Source organism: Pecten maximus, chromosome 7 (assembly GCF_902652985.1).
Source record: "Pecten maximus chromosome 7, xPecMax1.1, whole genome shotgun sequence".
In the NCBI taxonomy this organism is placed as follows: Eukaryota; Metazoa; Mollusca; class Bivalvia; order Pectinida; family Pectinidae; genus Pecten; species Pecten maximus.
Genome location: NC_047021.1, coordinates 16,165,068 through 16,190,510, shown reverse-complemented (window position 1 = coordinate 16,190,510; position 25,443 = coordinate 16,165,068). Strand labels below are relative to the sequence as shown.

General features: G+C 36.8%; 2 protein-coding genes across 3 annotated transcripts in view; one reads left to right on the top strand and one right to left on the bottom strand.

The window, feature by feature from the left end:
• LOC117331751 (plexin-A4-like) overlaps positions 1 to 25,443 on the top strand; it is a 217,325-nt gene that overhangs the window by 14,015 nt on the left and 177,867 nt on the right. For both annotated transcript variants that reach the window (XM_033890627.1, XM_033890626.1), the window contains exons 2-3: positions 21,963 to 23,188; positions 23,813 to 24,001. In XM_033890627.1, the coding sequence (XP_033746518.1) occupies positions 22,025 to 23,188; positions 23,813 to 24,001 (1,353 nt within the window). In that variant the 5' untranslated portion in view covers positions 21,963 to 22,024. The remainder of the gene's footprint in view (positions 1 to 21,962; positions 23,189 to 23,812; positions 24,002 to 25,443) is intronic.
• LOC117331087 (early nodulin-75-like) lies at positions 19,099 to 21,065 on the bottom strand. Its single transcript, XM_033889683.1, has 2 exons — positions 21,045 to 21,065; positions 19,099 to 20,220 (listed from the first exon to the last, which is right to left on the bottom strand). Exons 1-2 carry the CDS (start codon positions 21,063 to 21,065, stop codon positions 19,099 to 19,101), a joined length of 1,143 nt encoding a protein of 380 aa, XP_033745574.1.

Here is a 25,443-nt window from a genome sequence, read left to right as displayed (position 1 = left end):
ATATGGAGGGCCACTGTCTGAATCACACTAAAGTGTGGCCCCTCATATATGGAGGACAACTGTCTGAATCATACTAAAGTGTGGCCCCTCATATATGGAGGGCCACTGTCTGAATCATACTAAAGTGTGGCCCCTCATATATGGAGGACAACTGTCTGAATCACACTAAAGTGTGGTCGCTCAGATTTGGAGGACAACTGTCTGAATCACACTAAAGTGTGGCCCCTCAGATATGGAGGGCAACTGTCTGAATCACACTAAAGTGTGGCCCCTCAGATTTGGAGGACAACTGTCTGAATCACACTAAAGTGTGGCCCCTCAGATATGGAGGACAACTATCTGAATCACACTAAAGTGTGGCCCCTCAGATATGGAGGGCCACTGTCTGAATCATACTAAAGTGTGGCCCCTCATATATGGAGGAAACCCGTCTGAATCATACTAAAGTGTGGCCCCTCAGATATGGAGGACAACTGTCTGAATCACACTAAAGTGTGGCCCCTCAGATATGGAGGGCAACTGTCTGAATCACACTAAAGTGTGGCCCCTCAGATATGGAGGACAACTGTCTTAATAGATCTGATAGAATCATATTAAAGTGAGGTCCCTCAGAAATAGATCTGACAGAATCATATTGAAGTGAGGTCCCTCAGAAATAGATTTGACAGAATCATATTAAAGTGAGGTCCCTCAGATATGGATGGTATTTGATGTGTCCACCAACCATTCTTGGGGACCCAAAGAATTTGAACTTCAGTATGGCTCCACAGATATGCATTGGAAAATAGTACCTACATTATTTGGGAGAGGGTACCTGTTGTCATAATTGATTGAATACTTACCTGTAACATGAACCTATTGAAACAATTAGCAGGTCTGAAATCTAACTGGTCCCTCATTGGAGTGATCTGATCATGTGTCCCCCACACATGTTTCTACTTCACCCGTCACACTCTAATCACCAGTATACATCTCTTTGAGTTTAATTCAGATGAATCCCAAACTCCCAGGTCCTGCTGCAGCAGGCTAGCTCCCATGGGGTGGTGTTGGGTCCTTATCAGTGAGGTGTTGGTTGGATCCTCAGAGGGGATGGGTCTCTGACTAGCCAGAACATAGAACCAGTCATGTTTGATGTCTGATAAAACTGTAACTCAAGCTAAAAGGTGACCAGTCAGAATGGCCGCAATGTATGGTCCAGTAATTACAAGATCCCAGACCAAAAGATAAGGTCTCCCACAAAAGCTCTGAGTCTACATACTTATAGCGTCAGTCAGTTGTGTGTGATAAGTGTATACTGGTGTGGTGTAGGTTTTCTTGGATTTATATGATATAAGTATTGTGGAATGGATCCATGGTTATAAAGGTAAGATAAATTGTAACACTCCCTCCTGATGTACTGTTGTCTCGTAAAGGTGCTGGTTACATCAGCAGAGTGGAATCTATATTATCAAATTGTCTGATGAAATATTAACCTCTGATAAAATGGGTGAAAATTGATGATTTCTTTAAGGTACATGTAAGATTTTATGGAATATCTAAGGATCGTTGATCAATATTGATTAACAAGGTTGTGACGTTAAAAAAACCTTGATAAAGAATTTATGTTCCGTCAATATAATTTATATTGTCCTTTCTGTTCTGGATGATGGGAGCCGCGAGCTATTGTTTTATCTTGTCTGTTAAGGATTCATTTACAATTTTTATCACAACTTTATATTTCAATTAGCTAGCTTGTCCAGGTTATTCACCTTTGGTCTGTTTAACAATGAAGGTTAAATTTACCTGTACAAGGTCGTCTGATACCTAAAGTAGTGGTGACCAATGGTCCTCTGATAGGTACAGCTATTGTGTTTGTATATCAAGCTTTACTGATGGTGTGCTGCCACTTTTAGGGAGGTGTTGTCAGTCCATGTTAAAAATGATTCAGATATCACAAGACTGAAAAGCAATTATGATGTTTTTTTCATCATAGCTGTACTAAAATTCTTAGGATTTGTACAGAACCAATTAAGATTGAACCAGACATGTTAGACAGGTTTTGCAGACTATAAAATGTTGAGGGGGTTGCTAATGTACGAAGATGTTTATGAGAATGTTGATATGATGTAGAATTTTTAGTGGCTCACTGTTGTGTGTTGCACAAGCTTTTGATAATTAGTGCCCCCCCCCCCCCCAACACACACACACACACACACACACACACACACACACACACACACACACACACACACACACACACACACACACACACACACACACACACACTAACACATAATGTATAACTTAGTTCATAAATAAATATATTATTATGCACCTCTTAATAATATAAGGTCCCAACTGGTCTGAAAAATCTTATAACTGGAGAAAGAGTCATGCACATAGGTTATATATTATTCTGTATATGTATCCACTATCCAACATTATTCTATATATGTATCCACTATCCAACATTATTCTATATATGTATCCACTATCCAACATTATTCTATATATGTATCCACTATCCAACATTATTCTATATATGTATCCACTATCCAACATTATTCTATATATGTATCCACTATCCAACATTATTCTATATCTGTATCCACTATCCAACATTATTCTATATATGTATCCACTATCCAACATTATTCTATATATGTATCCACTATCCAACATGACATTAAATATAAGCATTGAATGTTATTTGCAGAGATTATGATTATGTACAATTTAAACAATTTTAGGATCAACTTTCTCATCAACCCAAGTTTCTTCATATTAAACTCAGCATGTGATTTCAGTGTCTAATGATTTGCATAATTCAAAACTGATTGGTTGATTAGTGAAAAAAGCTATTACTGTAAATAAACTCTCAAAGCTTGCACTCAATAAAGTCTATCTGAAGCAGACTGAAAACCTGTGGATATTCATTTGTCATAAACTTGATATATTTAAACAGCAATATTTAGAAAAAAACCTTTTGGAGGTTAAAACTGACATCTGAATTGTGTAGATATGTGTGGTGCCAGTCTGTGTCCTGTGGCCGGGTGGTGTAAGGAATACCACGGGGTTGTTAGTGACACATACCTGTAATACTGGTGTCAGCTGTTTCACATTCGTTGAATAATGACAAACACTTGTGAGGAGAAAAAAATCCATTGAATTGATATATATATATGTACGCCTTCTAAAATAAAGAGGATTCATCGGCATTAGAATCCATCTCTGAAGAAATACGTATAGTTACGTAATTGTATCGCTGAAGTTTGGTTATAATAGTATTGGTTTGGTGCTATCGTAACTCAATCAGGGCTCAACAGGCAGATCTATTCATTAGTTTAATCATTAAAATCTTAGTTTGTGTGAAATAAAAAGTGAGATTGGGATTAAAAAAAGTAATGAGGGATATCAAAACAGTGAAAGCATTTATCGACCAAAAATAGAGGCGACTTTTATTGTTAATAAATTGCCTTGTCATGGTTTTATGTTGCATTAAATTGGGCATTTCTCGTACAAGTTCCCAGAGCTCAAGGTTACACTAGGTACATTGTGTATACTGGTGTAATATTTCAATTAATTTACAGATTGGGGAAATTTTGAGGAAAGTCATAATTGATGAAGAAAGTGCTAAATAATGTATCTTGAAGTTTTTTTTTTTTGAACAGAATTTATAATCCAGCATATATCCATCATGGCCAGTGTTAATTGATAACAGTTGTGTAAGTTGGTTATTTTGTGTGTCTATACCATCGTGTAATTATATAAGTTGGTTATTTTGTGTGTCTACCAGCACGATGTCGGGTTTAATACAGGATAAGTACGATAATTCTTCTGGTATTATTTTCAGAATAATTTAAATTTTACAAATAAAATTTTAATTAACGATTAATCTTTAAATGATTTTGATAGCATATCAGTTTTTAGAAAGACAGAAAGTTAAGTTTGTGGACAATGTACATATCAATGTTTTTCTTTCTGATAAAAGCTGTTCCATAATTATCATATGTCTAATATTGCAGTATTGCTTTAAAAAATCATTGCTTTATATACCGTAATAGTATTTTTTTATCAGGGAATCTTTAACTTTATAGCTATAGGTTTAGTTATAGAGTCTATTTTTCACACACATCAGGTTTCAGGACTGATATTGTCGGACTACAGTTAGTAGATCTGTTTTGTGCATATCTTGTATACTTATCATTTCACATAGGGAGTTGTCAGTAATCTCCCAGAATACAGGGCTCTTTATATATCTGCCAGGTTCTATAAATATCTGGCTCCAGCACCAACAGAACCGCTAACAGCAGGTGGGGGGCACAAACTCGTAACTGTTCAGTAAGATCTGAAGGAATTCATAAAACTCTCAACATCAGTTTTACGTGACCTGATATTTATGACATTTGATCAAGCCTGCTAGAGATGAAGTTGATGCTGTCCGTGTTACTTTGGAACATCTTACTGAACTTGGGGACATGATTATGGAGCTTTCCCCCCCTGAGATTATTGATTAGAAGTGTTGTATGCATGCAGTCTGTATGATAGCAGTTTATGAGAGATTCTGCCAAAGTTTAAGAAAATTTGAATAACATTGGTAGGCTGTGATCTCATCACAGCTGTTTGTATATAAAAGATCTGGTGCGATAGTATGTTTGACTGAGATAGTAGGTACATTTGACTTCAGGTCTGTATAGTGCATGTGCTCAAGTAGGTATACCCTAACCACGGTGATGAGAAGCAGATGACTTGGAAATGTTAACATCTGCATGCATAGTTGTTATTTTAAAAGCATGTTGATAAAAATGGCTTTGGGGCATGCTCTGGTGTAAAAAAAATATTACCAGTAAGATATTATGCTATATTCAAGCTTAAGAATGTGTTCAATAATATATATTTAAGTAACATACCTTTCAAATAATAGCTAAGGATGTCCGTTTTTTATTTGAACTGTTACGTGTTCTCATTCTATTTCAAAGTAAATAAGATGTTAATTGAAGTTGCTTAAAAGAATATGATCAGAAAAAATAACAATGTGCATGATTTTCTTCTATTTTAAAAATGAAACAAGAATAAATGTTACAAATTAAATAGATTTGAGAAAATATGCGGGTTACTGAAAAATTGAAATAGAAAAAATTTGATGCCATTATATAGAATTAAATAATTTTGATTCCGAAATGAAGAATGCAGTAATGGGTGGCTATTTTGATGTTGTACACCGAACTCCTTTACACTATATATATACAGGCTTCATGTTGTTTACAGTCGTTTGCTATGTTGCCTTATTTACTGGTAGCTTAGTACTTACATGTGAAAAAATATTACTCAATGATAGTCAGTCTCTGTAGACCTTTATGTTTAAATCCTGTTGTATAAGTGGGTATTATATAGGATTGTAGGTTGGTGTTATGCTTCTCTGATCATGACAGCTAAATTGGAAATGTAACTAGTACACATGTTTGTAGTACTCAGGAGCTTTTGTGTAAATTTGATACAACTTCAGACATTACTTATGAAAATATGGTGTTTATGGTCCAAATAAATTTTCATATTAACAAATATAGCAGGCTTTTTCAGAATTTATGATGCCATAAATATTCATGTCTTCGAAGTAATCACTCTAACAAGTAGATCAAACTAAAACATATGTATGTATGAGGGCAATTAAAAATTAGATATGGAAATATCTTTGTCCCCTGTGTGAACAACTATCATTTTTTGTATTGATGGTCCTAGATAGATACAATACCAGATTTATCCTAATAAGCCCAGCTTGGAGCCAAAACAACAACTTCGACTCTTTGAGGGTCAATGGGTTTCTTGCAGTAGAGCGAAATAAGCATTTGAAAGTATTTTACTTAACTGCAATGGTTTGCTGGACTGATAGAGTTATAATTGGTTTGGTTTATTTTGTTTAACATCCTTTTAACAGTCCGGGTCATTTAAGGACGTGCCAGATTTTAGAGGTGAAGGAAAGCCTGAGTACCTGGAGAAAAAAACATTGTCCTACAGTCAGTAACTGGCAACTGCCCCACGTGGGTTTCGAATTGCGACCCAGAGGTGGAGGACTAGTGATCATTTAAGTGTCGGGACACTCAGCCACCGCGGCCCCCTATAATATAGACTTATAAGAGACACAGGCTTATTTCAGGATGATGAAATAGCAATGGAAGATTTTTGATGAACTGCCATGGTACACATTTGAATGTTTTTTTTTAGTGAACTGCAATGGTACATTGGACTGATAGACTTATAAAAGACATGGGCTTATTACTGTAGGATAAAGACATGGGCTTATTGTTGGATAAAGACATGGGCTTATTGTAGGATAAAGACATGGGCTTATTGTTGGATAAAGACATGGGCTTATTGTTGGATAAAGACATGGGCTTATTGTAGGATAAAGACATGGGCTTATTTTAGGATAAAGACATGGGCTTATTATAGGATAAAGACATGGGCTTATTATAGGATAAAGACATGGGCTTATTGTAGGATAAAGACACGGGCTTATTGTAGGATAAAGACATGGACTTATTATAGGAAAAAAGACATGGGCTTATTTTAGGATGAAGACATGGGCTTATTGTAGGATAAAGACATGGGCTTATTGTAGGATAAAGACATGGGCTTATTTTAGGATGAAGACATGGGCTTATTGTAGGATAAAAACATGGGCTTATTGTAGGATAAAGACATGGGCTTATTGTAGGATAAATATTCTCTGATTTTACATAAAGAAGGAGTGGTAAGATCTATAGATAATACAGGTCATTGGAATGAGCAAACCTTTATGTCATAAAGCATTACATTCATTTTTCAAACCATTTCTTATCTTATATAATAGTCGTGAATACATACATGCTGATGTCCTGCCTTTCCTTAATTTATTATTATGTAAATAATACCAAATTTTATGTGAAGTAGCCGGATGTCTAATTAAAAATGTACATTGTATGTAATGATTGTTCCGTGTATACATTTGTTATATTAAAAATCTCAGGAAATATATATCCAACTTCGACCAAACTTTTATGAATGACTTAACGTGTGAACTTAAAAAACAGAAGGCATTGACTGTACATGAATGAAGCCAGCACTAAAAATAGCCTTACAAATGTGTATACATAATTATACCTTACCCGCTATGTACAGGTAACTTACAGGTAAATTCTGCATGATTAAATTGAAGGTGTGACCAGAACACAGGTAGGTAAATGTTTGTGTTTGTACTCAGACATGTGGTATACTACCTAGAAAGGGTCATACAAGAAGCCTGTTGTCTATAACTAAGAAGGAACCTTCACTAATCTGTCAGAGATTATGGTAACAGATCCAGTAACATGATAGGCAATCATGGGCTGTAGGTTTTTGTAGCAGATTTCTGGTTGTATGTTCCAAGTACATTCACACTGTAATCAGTGGGTGATTTAATGTCCCAAGTCTTCACCCTTTCTTGGGTGTTGGTCCCATGTCCCAGCTCTCTATAGACTTATTACAGGTATGTCTATAGTCCCATCTCTCAGGTAGATTTTTACATGATTCCTTGTCCCATTCATGTCCCAGCTCTCTATAGACTTATTACAGGTATGTCTAAAGTCCCATCTCTCAGGTAGATTTTTACCTGATTCCTTGTCCCATGTCCCAGCTCTCTATAGACTTATTACAGGTATGTCTATAGTCCCATCTCTCAGGTAGATTTTTACATGATTCCTTGTCCCATTCATGTCCCAGCTCTCTATAGACTTATTACAGGTATGTCTAAAGTCCCATCTCTCAGGTAGATTTTTACCTGATTCCTTGTCCCATGTCCCAGCTCTCTATAGACTTATTACAGGTATATCTAAAGTCCCATCTCTCAGGTAGATTTTTACCTGATTTCTTGTCCCATGTCCCAGCTCTCTATAGACTTATTACAGGTATGTCTAAAGTCCCATCTCTCAGGTAGATTTTTACCTGATTCCTTGTCCCATGTCCCAGCTCTCTATAGACTTATTACAAGTATGTCTATAGTCCCATCTCTCAGGTAGATTTTGTACCTGAATTAATTAAGATAGTATGTATAATTAGAGATAGGTAAACTGTTTTATATACAGCAGTAGATATGGTACTATCAGAGATAGTTAAACTGTTTTATGTATATACAGGAGTAGGTACAGTACTTATGGGGATATTTACGGTATAAGTGTATGGTACAGTACTTATGTGGATATTTACGGTATAAGTGTATGGTACAGTACTTATGGGGATATTTACGGTATAAGTGTATGGTACAGTACTTATGGGGATATTTACGGTATAAGTGTATGGTACAGTACTTATGTGGATATTTACGGTATAAGTGTATGGTACAGTACTTATGGGGATATTTACGGTATAAGTGTATGGTACAGTACTTATGGGGATATTTACGGTATGTATAATTAGAGATAGGTAAACCGTTTTATATACAGCAGTAGGTATGGTACTATAAGAGATAGGTAAACCGTTTTATATACAGCAGTAGGTACGGTACTTATGTGGATATTTACGGTATAAGTGTACAGCAATAGGTGGCATGTCTATGTTTGTCAACCCTGTGGTAAGAGGATCACTGCCACTGCCTATTGCCTAGACAGACTAGGTGGATCTGTAATCGGGAATGACACTTTGTCATTAAAGATGAAGACCACGCTAGGAAATGGTAGGTTATGGTAGAACAGTGAAATAATAGCCTTTGGCAGTGATGGAGGCTGTGTATTGTAGAATTGCTTGGGATTAATGAGGGACGATTATAGAGGCCAGATCTCTCAGGTGGAGGAACTCTGCAGTTGGTATCACACTGCCGGACATGTTATGTCACTTGAAAGTTACTGCAGACCCATAATTGGATTTGTACAACAGACACCTCTGGGAATGAGCGACACATTTGGAATCGGTAAATATTTAATTTTTCTTGGAGACTCGCTTATTTCCAGGAGGTGGACGTCGGATAGGTCGGACTTGGTCGCAGCAGGAGTCAGAGATCAATGCAAAAGAGGCGCCAAGTTAGCAAACGGAAAACCAGAGAATCGAAAGGCATCTATTCGCTGGGCTTTGGATGCTAACTAATTCGGCTAATAATGTTAGAAGGTCGCTAATGAAAATAGGGTCTGAGGGACGTGTCTGCTATCACCTGATAAATGAGGGGACGGATAAACACGGTTAACACACTAAAATATTTGTTACCAAACAACAGGGGAGAATGGCTGAGTTAATTCTATTTGTGTGATCTTGTCCAGTGTTGTGGGGACCCTTACCCCGGCCAAGTTAGAAATGTAATTTATAATTGTTGTAGATTAATTTGGGGATTTGCTGTCGGTGGTGAACTTTTAAGATGTACTTTTAAAGATGGTGTCGTTAGATTTCGATGTACTTGGCTACTGAGCTCCTGGAGAAATCAATTAGATATGTGTCCATTATCAGAGCGCTGTGGATCGGGTAAAAAAAACTGACTTTATAAAGGCATCTTGTACATTTATAATCCATATATATTGTATAAAAAATCTTCATTGGTGTTATCCAGCTACTAAACTTACAACTATATATTCTTATATCTGGGTAGATCTTATTTATGGTAAACAGGCTGATAGTGTTAGGTAAATATATCACCAGGCTGGTCGGCAAGATTTTCAGCATGACTTAACAAAACTAATTCAGGACTATACCAGCTGCTTGAGTGAGGAGTCGGCTAATATATGTAAGGTGAACTTAGGTGTACATGTTGGGCCTTATCATCAAACCCCAGCGGTATCCTGTCACCAGTGTGGGTTATAGGACTCTTCTGGACATTACTTTTTTTGATCCATCATGTTAATTTTTTTATTAAATCAATTTGAAAAATGAAAGTGTCTTTTTTCAGGTTATATACAAAAGTAGCTTCTATCAAAATTTTTGACTGATCAAAAAACATTTTTGATGGAATAAAACACATTAGTCATATATCAGACTTCATATACAGGATGAACAGTTAAAAGATTAAAATGTTTTAAGTGTCATTGACCCTTGCAATGGGTTATAAGTGACAGTGTTTTTCATTGGTCACACCATGATAATGAGCTGACAGGACTGTAAAAACCATTTTTATTGGTCCAACTTTAAGTAAAAGTATAAAGATCTAGTGATAGATTTGGGGTTTGTACTGAATAGCCCAGGTCAACAATACAATACAGCTGACCACAGACACTTACACTGCCAGGCTATCACAAGTACACAGCTTCCTCTAATGCTGCTGTTGTAGTCCTCCAGTAGATAACCACAGATGCTTGTTAAAGTACATGTGTACATAAGCCTATGGCTGGGTAAAAACAAAACGGAGATATTAGGCAGGGGACTTGACATTAAGGGACAGTGTCAATGTTTTCCTGACATTCTCTACGAGATAAGCTACAGTATATTATACCTCATTTCCAGACTTTCAACTTTCGAGTTGACCCCATCATAATTTTATTTGTTGTGATGAAACACCTACACACATTTGCATTACAAAATCATGTGTCAAACATCAGATGATGCCATTTTTATCTGGCGGTAAATCCATACATAACAAGCCTGCTCTCCTGTCTATTTAAGTTCATTTAACATACCAACAAAAATGTCTTATTATTCTCCCTCAATAAGCCATCTTTTGTCAGTGTTTATAGTCTTGCCCCTGGGCTAATAACAGGATAAATACAGTAATATATATATATTATTGTGATAGAAAAAGTACACCTGTCTGTTAGCCCTGGCATGGATTTGATTGTAGGCTCCAACTCCCTATTGTTATACACGGCCTATACAGACACCAACAGGTGTGAACAATTTAATGTTTAAAGCATGCAAGACATCTGCATTTCTAAAAATAGATTATCATAATATCATAGTTGGATTTCTGTTATTTTATAATGTTAGATCTGTGATAAGTATACTGTATACTAAGAAAGTCTATCAGGAAAGTGTGATGTAAGGTAATACGGACTCTTCAGTGATATACAGAAAATCACAAATGTAGATATCATATGGGCCCAACATATCTCGGATAATTGGGCTTCCTTCTGCCCAGCCAGCTCTTCACTTACATAACATACATAGCAGTGTTCTGTCATCTGAATGCATTTCCTGCGCTTGGTGGAATGCTACGTGAAGTTGTATGCTGTGATGGTGCAAAAAATTCAGAAGTGCCATGTCTTGAATGAGTCTGGTAGAACGTGAAGAATTTCTGTTGTTATGATGTCTCTCCAAATTTCTTTCATTTGAAAGGAATAGATTTCTGTTCTTATATTTCTTAAATAAGCATTAAGTGCAGGCTGTCCAATTAGTGATGGGTCGATAATTGCGTAACAACTTGTTAGGACTTGTCTGTTCCAGTAATTGATGTATGTGTTTCTCAGTAAGGATCATCAGGAGTAGTACACAGATACACCAATGTGTCACTACCATTAATCATATTCTCATGTATATGAAGTATTTTATTTGAGAAAAATATTATGGAAGTATCTCATGATACTGAGGCTGGCTCCTAAGATGCTTTTGCATATATCATTGTAAAGATTTTTGCATTGGTATGTTTTATGTATGTGACAGGTTTTAAATTGTAAATAGTGTAGCTTCAGGCTAGGGGAAATTTCGCTTTTGCTCAGTCAGTAGAGCAGTGGACCTGAAAGCCAAGGGTCACAGGTTTGACCCCCATGGAGTCGCACTACTTACTTTCCTGTTACATGTACATGTAAAAAAGCCAGTAATGATTTGTCATAATTGGCAATATATGTATTTTAAAACGCTAGTAATGATTTGTTTTGGAACGGTTCATTAACTGGCAATGTATGCAGTATAAGTGATAAAATGAACGGTATGATGACAGGTGTCACAGATGAAATCTTTGGAATTCTGAGGTTGACTTGACATATTGTGCTGCATGGCCTAAGTCATCTGGTGTTGTCATGCGGTAAACAACTTGATGTGTGCTTCTCTTACATCACCAGATTAACATCTTCCCTTTGAATTTCACATAATGTACAGAGAATTCAAAAAATTATATATCTTACCGTATTTATCCACTTACCGTATTTATCCAGCTATAAGCCCCTGCTTAATAATTAAGTCATTCTTGTCTATTGCAGTATATGATCAATTAAGTACATTTTATTTGTCCCTAATTTGAGTCCATATTTATATGTTGAACTCTGGGCACGAAGTCTCAGGCATATAAACCTGAAATCTGTGCTCAACCCAATACATACTTCTTTCAAGCTGAAATCAGGAAATAGCAACCCGAAAGAAAAACCTAAACATTGAAAATGATATCTCATTTGCAGTCTATCCGAAATTCTTTCAAATCATTGGGAAAAAAAAATGATAATTCAGATATCATCATTATCACCAAAAGTATTTGAGCCTGAACACAAATGTCTGTTTGAGCATTTATAAGCATTTCATATGGACCCTACATGGACCCTGTGTCCATAGCATCCTAGATTTATCACAATGTTTAAGGAACCTGAAAGTCTTTTTTCAATATATAAATACCACACATATGGTCGTCTGCAATTGCAGTATACATTTGTCAATGTTTAAACTAAATTAAGTAGCTGACCACTCAGGAATTGTTGTTTTTAATTTTTGGAGTTAGAAAATGAATTGATTTTGTTTCCTTTTGGGGAGCCCCATTTGCCTGTCACAAACTTCATGTAGGTAATTCTGCTGTTTATTAGTGATTTATTATGTATGTATTTAATTAATAAGAAAGTGTGGTGAAGAGACACGAGGAGATTGTTATGAACAAAAATTTGTTAAGAAAAATTTGTTATTCAAGTGGTTATTTTACTAATATTACATAGTACTGCAGTCAGGGATAGTTCTTTTGATTTGTTATACGTGAAAATTTGTCCAAACCGAGTTTGTTGTAGAAATTTCCAAAATCACTTAAATTTTTGAAGTTACTGAAAGGTTAGCAAGTTCGACTCCACCCCACGGCAGTGACTTGCAAAGTACCCCTATAATCATACAAGTTCAAGTTTAGTCTTCCTTTACGCTCTGTGAGGTGGAGGCAAACCAAAAGACCAAGGTTAGCTTCCATTTTGTTTGGTGAGGTGTAGAATTGTTGATTGTTGTGGTTGTATCATGTGTTCAGGAGCAGTGTTACACCTGGGTACACTCAACAGGAGCAGTGTTACACCTGGGTAAACTCAAATAAACTCAACTACATCATATACAACCCAAACACACTATAGTTACTACCCTGTCAGATGTTTGTGTGCTGAACAGGAATACCGTGACAAATCTGAAAGAGAATGCATTGATATACTATACTGAAATCTTCTAGTTGGTATGTTAATATCAGATTCCAACCGTTGCTCTACAGAACCAATTTACAGTGCTTAAGTTTAACATGCCACTACATACATATTGATGGGAGCCGAGAGGATACAGAAATATACAGCCTAATTTATGTATAACAAAAGCGACATTGAAATCTTTATGTATTTTCCAATTTCATTTCTGCATAAATGTGTAAAAGGAATGATTTTCTATAAATAAAAGGAACTCACTTTCTTTAGTGATAATTATAAGTTGAACAATGTGGCTAAAAATTGGGGGAAATTACAGCTTCCATTTCAAATCTTGAAGTAATCAGGAAAGAAACCTGGGTTGTAATCATGAAACTGTATATATGTTCATGCTCAGATACATATTTTGTTGCTCAAGCTTAAATATTTTTGGTGATAATCTTGATTTCTATATCAATATTTTTTTTTTATATTGAAAGGAATTTTTGGAAATGGTGTCGAGAGGATGTAATTTTTCAGTGTTTAAGTTTTCCTTTGGGTTGAGTAGATTTAATGTTTGAGCATGATGATCATGGTTTCATGGATACGGCCTTGGTTTTGGACAATAATCATGCTACACCTATATATGGAAGCTGAATTTTAGTAAAGAGACATATAGTGTTATATTTCTTATGTGAACCACTCGATTTCTGGTCTATATATTGATGTATTTTATTATGACATCATAGCATGTATTTAGCCTATAGTGTGTCGGTCAGTCCGTACACTCTATTGAGTTTCAAGTAATGCATATGATACTCTATTGAGTTTAGGGTAACTAAAATCTCTTATGAATGACAGTCGGAAAAATCTATTGAGTTTCTGGTAGCCAACATCTAATATGAATGACAGTTGGAACAGTCTATTGAGTTTCAGGTAGCCAACATCTCCTATGAATGACAGTGAGGACAGTCTATTGAGTTTCAGGTAATAAATCTCTAGAATGTTTGACAGTGTGGACTTTGTTGAGTTTGTAAGTATACCTAACATACACCATGCTGTCGGAGGAGGTAGGAGGAGGTATTATCGATGGTCAGAATTGGCTATCGAGCTTCTCCAAGGGATAGGATACATCTCAATGATTCTGTTATACTGGACCACTGCGTTTTTGACTCAATGTTAGTTTTAGCATTTGGACTTCACAATCAAATCGAAACCCGGTGGGACGGTGGCTCTGTGTGTTTTCAGGGACATGTACAACGTGGTAACAGCTATTAGATCTGGGTTAAAGTCAGTCAAATGTATGATGATCAGCTATTCTGTCTTTTTCTTGGATGGTTGGATGTTATTGTGAGAACGCACGCTGTACAGTAGCTGTAGCTATATATAAAACTCCAGGGTTTTATTTGCTTCTCACATATACTCACAACAGGGTTAAGTGTATGTAATTATCATACAGAGGCAAAATTCACCGATCACTATAATTTACATGGAAAACATTTTTTTTAATGTTTTTTAAATGTAAACAAGCTGATACTGATCCATAGTGTTGTAGAGTACGGTGTATTTTAGTGGTGACCCTGAGTTTGATTTTAAATATTTTATGCTTCAGTAGGTAAGAGATAGATGTGAATACGTCCAATCTTGGATACCACAAATGTGTCTATAATTGAGGCTACAGACCATATAATAGCACTTTACTTAGACTTCCATAGCTTTTATGTGATGCACTTCAAAGTGGTTTGTAGTAGTTACAGGTAAGTAATGCACCAAGGACATAGTTCTGTATTTACTTCTAGATGGAATCTTGTCGGTACAACCTTGTTCCTCCTAGTACTAAGTTAAATCTTAATGCATATTAATTACCTGATCTCTTGTCAGAGGTTTTCCGTGAGCATTCAGAGCTGCTGAGTATTTGTTGAGGCCGTAGCTTTGACTTTAGGTAGACCTCCACTAATTCAAATTATAAAAAATCAGCCTTTTATTCTGCCACAAACACCTTGATCAGACTCTTTATAACGTGGGTGTAGCCAGAAATACCATTTTCCTTATATAGGTAAAGGTCTGAATTTCTCGGTTTACCTTATATGGATGTATTTGGTTATGTATAGATGTGTTGTGGATGAAGTATATTGCCAATACCATATTTGACCATATATAGTAATACGTATACACTATTGACTATTTACTTACAATAGAACCTCACCTTTAAATATCTTTTACAACCAGTTCGTCTGATATCAGTGATTTTTTTTGAGATTTTCACCTTTGAAGATTTTACTTTGAATTAGATGTGTTTTCTTTCTGTGAATGTCCTAATCCGGTATTGTTAAGCCCTAAATGACTCAAATTGTTGATTGACGGAAAAACACACATTTACACCTGTCTCTATATAAGGGCACCCCACCTTTTTCTGGGAATGCGGATATGTACGCTTGATCAAAGATTAAAGAAAGGTTGTTTATTTCATTTGTAAAAAGATATTCAAGAGAAGCGATTGATATTTCTTCGAAATCTGGTTTTACATGGAAACATGTATCATTGAAAGTGGTATTGCATAAAAATTTTGTGTTCTTGTGAAAACACTAGACACTTATTAGGTTGATTACGGTATGACAATGAGTGATCCACATTATATGTACATCTTAGACAATTACAAACCCTGATGTACCTTATTATACCCACCAGTACGACCTTAGGTTGATTACGGTATGAGACAATAACAAACCCTGATGTACCTTATATTATACCCACCAGTACGACCTTAGGTTGATTACGGTATGAGACAATGACAAACCCTGATGTACCTTATTATACCCACCAGTAGGACCTTAGGTTGATTACGGTATGAGACAATAACAAACCCTGATGTACCTTATTATACCCACCAGTACGACCTTAGGTTGATTACGGTATAAAACAATGACAAACCCTGATGTACCTTATTATACCCACCAGTAGGACCTGTGGCAGTGATACATCATTGTTATCTGTTAATTTGGACCGTAAATCTAACGAGGCATTGTTCCTGTTGTTCTTAATTGAAAAAATTAAATGATTTAAACGATGAAATCCTTCAACAGTTAAATGATTAAAACAAAGAAATATGAATGATCAATGGGTGGCCAAATAAAGAAAACCGCAAATGATTGATGTGGAGGTAGATTTGATGTATAGTGCATGATCTAACGCGGCGCACCCCGGTACGCATGTGAACGAGATAGAATTATGAATGACTTAATCCATTTGATTTTACAAGAACTTGGTCCCAATTTCTTTGATAAAACTACCAGTATGTTAGATTTCTATGAAATTTAAATACCAGTTATAAATACAATTTGGTGCTTTGTAATAGAATGACTATAACAATTCAGTTATTTGTATAATAATTAAGACGTGTATGGTGTGACTTCAGTGTCGCAGATGTCAGACTTTGAGATAAGGAACTTAAAGGTGACGTTGATTGTTATTAAGTGATTAATTGGCTGTTTGGTGGGGACTTTACATATCAGGAAATCAAAAAGGTGAATGGGTCTTATGTAAAGCCAGTGTGCTGTAGGTGTATTGTGTGTTAGAGGGACAAAACAAAGGATTATCACATCTGGGATAGGTACCGCTAATTCCTGCCAGTTATTTTAATCAACGTTTAGTAACATGAGGCCTTTTTTTGTAGGGATTGTATAGCTCCGATTATCTCATTAGGTACTGGTTAGTATTATAACAGAAATATAACCATTTACATGTAACCTATAGACAATACATTACAACCTTTCCATTGTAGAAAGTTCCTTAGGGTTCCAACACCGAACAAATGAAGAAGTTTAAACGTATTTAAAATGTTAACAGTTTGAATGATGAGATTTAAGGATTCATGTAGATATACTAGCATAATAAAAACATTCCTTAAAGCTTACATACATTGTAAGGAAGGATTAAAAAAAATCTATCAGGTTATTATCAAATAAATATTATTGGATTTAACCAATAAAGTATGTTAAGGTATTTCATTGAGTCTGCTGGGATTATATATGTATAACATTCATACTCATATGAAGGTGTAGATTTGGCCGAGCTGTATTAGAGTGTCATAGGTAATCAGGTTCATCTCATTCAGATAAAAATATTAACCATAAAGGATAGATAAGTACAATGTATAAAATACCACAGGTTTCCCCACTGGCCCGGTAAGAGGCTTTAGTCCATGTACAGAGTTCAAAGGCTAAAGTGGTGCTGGGAAGATTATATAGGCAGGGCTATATATCATGGTGGTCCTGTTGGATAATCGGGGATTGTCTCAAAGTTAATCCTGTAAATCAAACAGCAAATCTGTATGATGGTAGTTTGGTAGGATCATATGGTGGCTATTGAGGATTTTGAGGTATTTTTTTTCAAAACTATGTAAATCAAAATAATGAATATGCATTGTGGTCTAGAATATTAAAATTACAAATTAAATGGAGCTTTATGATTTTTGCCTCTAGGATATGTCTGATTCGAAATTTCAAATAGGGGAGATAATCTTGTATTTAACTGAGCAATCAATCAAAAAATTAGGGGCTGGTGTCCAGTCTTATGGTGGTCATGCAAGAATCTTTAAAATCAACAGCAGGCATATTTAATGAATCCAAAACCTAATACTATTGATACAATAAATTTGAATCATGGTGGTTATGTAGGATAAAAAGAGGGTGGTCTCAAAACTAGTCTGGTAAAGTATTATGTTATGGTGTTTGTAGGAGAGTAGGGGGATCTAAACATCAATCAAACAGCAAGGAAAAGGGTCAAAATAATCTTGTAATACCTTAAATAGGGTAACAATGACCTATTTAAGATATTTAAAATAAAAAAAAACACAAAAACAACCATTCCAAGTAAAAATAGAAATGGATATAATTTTTTAACAAAATGGAGATACAAAAATCATGGACAAATATTTATGATGTCTACAAGCAAGTAAAAAAAGGGTGACGAGGAAGTCCCAGAATTAAACAGGTACCGATCTATAACGTGGTATACCGGAGATGCTAATTGGGCTGTCATTGAGGCAGGTTGTAGATTTGGTATGTCACAGATTTGATCAAGTCTGTGGCTCGTTTGGTGATAGGTGTGAACATGTAAAGGAACCTACAAGTCTATGTATATTAAATGTCTTCACTGGTGTTTTTATTCCTGTATTTTACGAGAAGAAAAGGTGAAATCGTTTGCACCTGAGAAAAGAATTTGTGTTATTTAAATGCTAATATGATAGTGTGTTTCCTGATAGTAGTGAACTGATCCTATCGCCTTACCAAGGAATGTAGGAGTTGTACCTGACCTAGATACAACACTGACAGTTACTAACTCTTTCTACAGATCCATGTCTACTGTATAGGTGAAATAATTGCTACCTGCAGAGACTTCTCCAGGTCCACCTTCCAATTATCTCACACGAATGTGAGCTTCTGACAAAATAGCAGTAATTAAAATGTGACTTGACTGGTATCGCTTCGATTGATTAGGCAGGAGTGAAGATGGAAAGCATACATGTATAGGAATTGTATCAGTAGAGGGATGCAAATTATTTTCCAATTTTGTATCGTTTTCGCAGTAATCTGTAAGTTTGTGTATTTACAGCGGTAGTTTCACGATACCACAGCCATTTATTACTCTCTGTTAATGTACATTGGGGAAGAGATCATTTGGAAATGGGTTTTTTTATGATTTAGAGATTGAGTTATCTAATATACTGACTGTATGATACTATATATATAGAAATTACACATATGTTTCACAGCTCAAGGGAAAAAAAACCCAGGACATTACAACATGTGATCAGTACAGCTGCTGAAACTTCTTACATGTGGCTCAGGTGTTAAAGCCACGTAGGTTCACCATACTCAGGTGTGTTGAGGTGCTCGTAAGGCCACGTAGGTTCACCATACTCAGGTGTGTTGAGGTGCTCGTAAGGCCACGTAGGTTCACCATACTCAGGTGTGTTGAGGTGTTCGTAAAGCCACGTAGGTTCACCATACTCAGGTGTGTTGAGGTGTTCGTAAAGCCACGTAGGTTCACCATACTCAGGTGTGTTGAGGTGCTCGTAAGGCCACGTAGGTTCACCATACTCGGGTGTGTTGAGGTGTTCGTAAGGCCACGTAGGTTCACCATACTCAGGTGTGTTGAGGTGTTCGTAAAGCCACGTAGGTTCACCATGCTCAGGTGTGTTGAGGTGTTCGTAAAGCCACGTAGGTTCACCATGCTCAGGTGTGTTGAGGTGTTCGTAAGGCCACGTAGGTTCACCATGCTCAGGTGTGTTGAGGTGCTCGTAAGGCCACGTAGGTTCACCATGCTCAGGTGTGTTGAGGTGTTCGTAAAGCCACATAGGTTCACCATACTCGGGTGTGTTGAGGTGTTCGTAAAGCCACGTAGGTTCACCATACTCGGGTGCGTTGAGGTGCTCGTAAGGCCACGTAGGTTCACCATGCTCGGGTGCGTTGAGGTGCTCGTAAGGCCACGTAGGTTCACCATACTCGGGTGCGTTGAGGTGCTCGTAAGGCCACGTAGGTTCACCATGCTCGGGTGCGTTGAGGTGCTCGTAAGGCCACGTAGGTTCACCATACTCGGGTGTGTTGAGGTGCTCGTAAGGCCACGTAGGTTCACCATGCTCGGGTGCGTTGAGGTGCTCGTAAGGCCACGTAGGTTCACCATACTCGGGTGTGTTGAGGTGCTCGTAAGGCCACGTAGGTTCACCATACTCGGGTGTGTTGAGGTGCTCGTAAGGCCACGTAGGTTCACCATACTCAGGTGTGTTGAGGTGCTCGTAAGGCCACGTAGGTTCACCATGCTCAGGTGTGTTGAGGTGCTCGTAAGGCCATGTAGGTTCACCATACTCAGGTGTGTTGAGGTGCTCGTAAGGCCACGTAGGTTCACCATGCTCGGGTGTGTTGAGGTGCTCGTAAAGCCACGTAGGTTCACCATGCTCAGGTGTGTTGAGTTGCTCGTAGCAGGTTTAACACACAGGGAAGAAGGGACGCTGAGTTCTCTTCCACAGAGCTTATGTAAAGAGATGTCGGTACTATTGTTCAGTTAGTATCTCTTCGGGACGGCTAGTTTTATGTCTTGAAATAAATTGTGAAAAAAAACACCGCAGTATTAATCAAATATTGTACATTTCAACAATAAACGTTTATACAAAATATATTAGAAATGCCACATGGAAAATATATTGTCCAATTTGTGAAATCATATAGATGAAACTGAAGAGCTCTAAACTTTGTCATGTGACTGGATAGAAGGGTCTGGGGGTCTCTTGTCATCTTGTGGCCTCATCAATCAAGACAAGCCATCTGCTTGACCTTGAGTTGTGATGATTTACTTTCACTTTGAAATGCTGCTACACACCACATGAGATATATAAATCAACCTATTCTGTCTTACAAGATTGTACGGGAGATAGCCATGGGTAATTTACTAGTATTTTCTTTCTTTGTTTATACAGGGTACTGCGGTTCACTTACTTTTTCATAGATATTAATTTGACTTACCATATTTTATCTGCAAATAAGCAACTGTCAAAAAATAAGCCCTTTTCTACATTCAGCTAAAAATGGTCTACATTTACTCTAGGGGAGAGGGTTATTTTTGGATAAATACGGTAATATCTGAGGGAAAAAGCGAGGAATGCTATTTGAAGAATCAAGCAATTTACAGTAAGCATATGACTAAATAAAAAATGGACTATAAATTCTTCTTAAGATTTACCCTGTGATTTTAATCACTCAATGATACGAGGCTCTGGTAAATGTTACCAACAATCAGTACCTCTGGAGGAGACAACTTCATGTTTACAGTGCATCTGTTTGGGCAAGATTTTGTGTATTCGTTCACTCACAACTGCCAAACTTTTCATAGGAGTATACATACCTTGTTATTTGAATGGTTAAGCAATGCATACTAAAAAAAGATCTATTTAACTGTTGAAAGAGTTATGTCCCTTTGTTAACGGTCATATTATCTGGGACATATATTGTGTTCTCTAACAACCCGAATGCTATATTCTGCATGTAAATATGAAGTGGGTATGGCAGAATGTTATGCATTCTTTTAGCTTACTACTTTAAAAATGATGACTTTACAAAAATGAAGAAGAGGGTTATTTGTGGACAGGGCTTAGTGCCACAATATGCAGAGTTACAGCCCTTTATTCACAGCCCATCACATTCGTCGTGAATACATCTTATAAACTGTGTTACAAAATGTGACCAGATATTCCTGTGTAGCGTGTACAGAACGATAATGGCTTTAATCCATTTAATTCATATTTTGATTCGGAGATAGGCAGTCCATGTGTTGAAAATATTGCTGCAAGTTTTATTATGCATCATCTGGAAGACACTTGTCAGCTTTGATTCTTAGCGGTATAAAGGTATTCTCTAGATTTAGAGAATCAATATTGTTCTATGTTTTCCTATTGATTTCTGTACTAGTGCAAGTCTGACAGAAAGTGAAGATAATCATTGCAGTTTGCTTCGCGTATCTTAAGTTGATCCCATGTGTCGATGATTATGGGTATTATACATTCCGTACACATTTTTCGGTTGATTTTCTTGCATATCAAAACATTAACCTTGAATGAATACTGTTGAAATATTTATTGATCCTGATGCATGTCAAAACATTTTCTTAACCTTGATTCTTATGAAAAGCCTTTGTTGACTGTGTGTATTGTTTTCTCTGCAGGTTTTGATGGACTAGATGTGTGCACTGGTGTCGAGTAGATGTTGTGAAGACGTGTAGTCAGGATGAGTAACTCATCCAACATGATCAAGATTACAAACTTTTGTTACTTTCTGCTAGTGCTACATGGTTTATCATCTGTGGCTGTATGTAAGCAGACAAACTATATAGTAACAACGTTCCCTAACCCACGTCCTCAGGAAACCTTTATCAACATGGTGCGAGACGTTGGTAGTGGAAAGCTCTTCGTCGCTGCAGTCAACAATATGTACAAGTTTTCCTCCGATTTAATATTAGAGCAAGAATCCGTAACCGGCCCGAAGAAGGATAATCCGGATTGTGTGCCGCCAACAACAGGCTCCTTCCATTGTAGATTTGAACTAACTCTAAGGGAGAATTACAACAAAGCATTAGTTATCATGGATAGCTCAATCGAAACTGAAAAGCGACTTATATCCTGTTCTACTCTTTTTCACGGATACTGTGAGAAGCGATGGCTGTCCAATATTAGTCGGATGGATGACATAGTTTACAAACCAGTGGTGGCAAACAATCGTACAGCTACAACAGTAGTGTTCATCGGCCCTGGACCCACCAAGAACAACATGATGTCCAATGCTGTGTATGTAGGAGCATCATGGACCAACACCGGCCAGAGTGGGGTACGCGACTTGGTCAAGGCTTTTAGCAGGCGGCGTCTGGACAATTTCAGATTGAGTTGGGATACTATTCAGGGCCAATCTGGTAAAGCTATAGAGCAGCTTCATCGTCAGTCCTTCCCTATCTATTACATATATGGCGTTTCCACCGACGTGTTTAGCTATGTTGTCACTGTCCAAAAATCTAGCACTGCATCCAAGGCCCAGTTTATATCCAAGCTGATTCGTGTTTGTAATGAAGATGAAAAATTCCGTTCGTATACGGAAGTGGAGTTACAGTGTAATCACAATGGTGTAACTTACAATCTTGCACAAGCCATGTACCTATTTAAACCTGGGACAGTCCTGGCTGAGGCCCTGGAGGTCAACTTGACGGAAGATGTGCTGATTGGCGTGTTTTCCAGGGGTTCCCCATACCAAGCCACGTCTAACGTCAGAGAGTCTGCCTTGTGTATATTTCCTATGAAGGAAGTCCGCAGAATGTTCACCGAAAATATACGCAAGTGTTTCAATGGCACTGGGATGACTGGACCAGATTATATTGTTAAACCAATCAAGTGCTCAAGTTCGGTAAACACATTTTTTTTCTTTTTATTTGTACTTTCTTATTGTTGTGGTACAACTATCCATTTTGTACTCACTTAAATTTGATTGTTTTGGTGAACATTTAAAACATATATACTGGAGGCAAATATTTGGTTAGATAGTTGTATCCTAATCAACTTTAAATGATTATCAGAAAGAAATGAATCATTGCCATTATAACGATTGTAATCTTTATTTAATAGCTTAATGAAGTGTATGAAGACATTTAATGGCATTCTGGCATCTTCCAGTTTTTAAATATCCATTAACAGTTATATTCTCACAAATTGTAAAAATTCTATAATGCAATGATTAATTTTTGTAATACTGCATGCAATAGTCTTAATTGTGACTGATTGTATCAATTGAAGTGGCAGGAAGTTAAAATCAATACCAGTTTGTAGATGAAAGTTATTGTTAATATATCTTTAAAGGATAAGGATGATAGGATTAACACACCAAAGATGATAAAACACCTTCACGTTCGGCTAATTTTACTTCATCTCATGTTAAAAAAAGGAGGAGACTTGTTCCCTTATCACCTTTGTTTTAAAGATAAAAGATACACTTGTATTACCTGTTCATTTATCACCTGACTTGTTGATTCAGCCTTACCTCAAAGATATAGACGATGGTTACTGTGGAACACAGGATTTCAACACGCCAATTAACGGCCAGGATCCAATCACGGCCAATGCTGCCCTTGTCATCAATAAGTCAATAACTACTATCATCGCGACAACTACCCACAGATACACGGTCGCCTTCCTGGGTACCCAAGATGGTCATGTAATGAAGGTAAGTTGTACCAAGTGTCCCCTAGCCCAGGTGAGAGAAATCCTTATTTACCAAAACCTGTATAAACTAGGTGTTCCCTAGTCCAGGTGAGAGAAATCCTTATTTACCAAAACCTGTATAAACTAGGTGTTCCCTAGTCCAGGTGAGAGAAATCCCTATTTACCTACAGAGCCTGTATAAACAAGGTGTTCCCTAGTCCAGGTGAGAGAAATCCTTATTTACCAAAACCTGTATAAACTAGGTGTTCCCTAGTCCAGGTGAGAGAAATCCCTATTTACCTACAGAGCCTGTATAAACAAGGTGTTCCCTTGTCCAGGTGAGAGAAATCCTTATTTATCTACAGAGCCTGTATAAACAAGGTGTTCCCTTGTCCAGGTGAGAGAAATCCCTATTTACCTACAGAGCCTGTATAAACAAGGTGTTCCCTTGTCCAGGTGAGAGAAATCCCTATTTACCTACAGAGCCTGTATAAACAAGGTGTTCCCTAGTCCAGGTGAGAGAAATCCCTATTTACCAAAACCTACATAAACAAGGCACATGTTAAAAGAGACCGAATTTAGGAGTAAATGCTTCATCAGATTATGATGATAGATAGGTTTATATAGATTTTGGATGATGAATGATTGGAGCATTGTAAGAGAAAGTCTATGTATAGGTATGGCCCTCCGATATTGTACAAATGTTGATACAGCCAGGGGCCACTTCAGTATGTACATACAGTGCAGCTTAATGGTATTACTCCTGGTCTGTATTTATATCACAAAGGTAGTTAATACACCATTAATTTCTCCACCAGGATAAACACACACTATATCTCATCACTGATACCATCCTAATAAAAACGCTGTCAATCTCACAAATCAAACAGTCGTCAGACCTACCATTAATAAAATTAGTCACACCAAGGTAATATCAATACTAACCCTTGGATACACACCGCTAAACGATCCAAACATGACCACCAGAAGGAGATCCGCTGTACAGGTGATAACTGCTAATGAAATTGATGAATTAATTTGCTTTTAAGTGCCTCAGGTGATAGTATACCCAGACCAATGTTTAAGCATCGAGCCTAGAGCTCTGTTCTGTTGTCAGGGGACAGGAAGCAGATTTTTATTTCCTCTGACATAAAAGAGCTCGGAGATTGATAATTTATTAGATGTCATTTATACAGCAGGTAATAAATGAGGATTTGTTATTTCACCATCACTGGTTATTTTAGGTGAGTGTCATCAATTTAAACACAAAAAATACCATTACATATTGTAATGTATATAAACAAATTTATTCATTAAACTTTTAACGTTAAAAAAAATATTTTTTCTTCCAAAAATATATAGACCAGACAAGCTTTTGATTTGATTAAGCGTGGCAAAAACATCTGCTCATGTAAAAAAATTGCTCATCTCCGGGTGTTAATCTTTTAAATCGTTGGAGAAAGA

What these genes read in the sequence shown, in the direction of transcription:
- LOC117331087 (XM_033889683.1), bottom strand. Translation starts at nt 21,065, where the DNA reads ATGAAGTTGTCTCCTCCAGAG. An exon ending in TGAAGTTGTCTCCTCCAGAG is followed by an intron (nt 20,221 to 21,044) that starts GTACTGATTGTT and finishes ACCTGCTACGAG; the next exon opens with CAACTCAACACACCTGAGCA.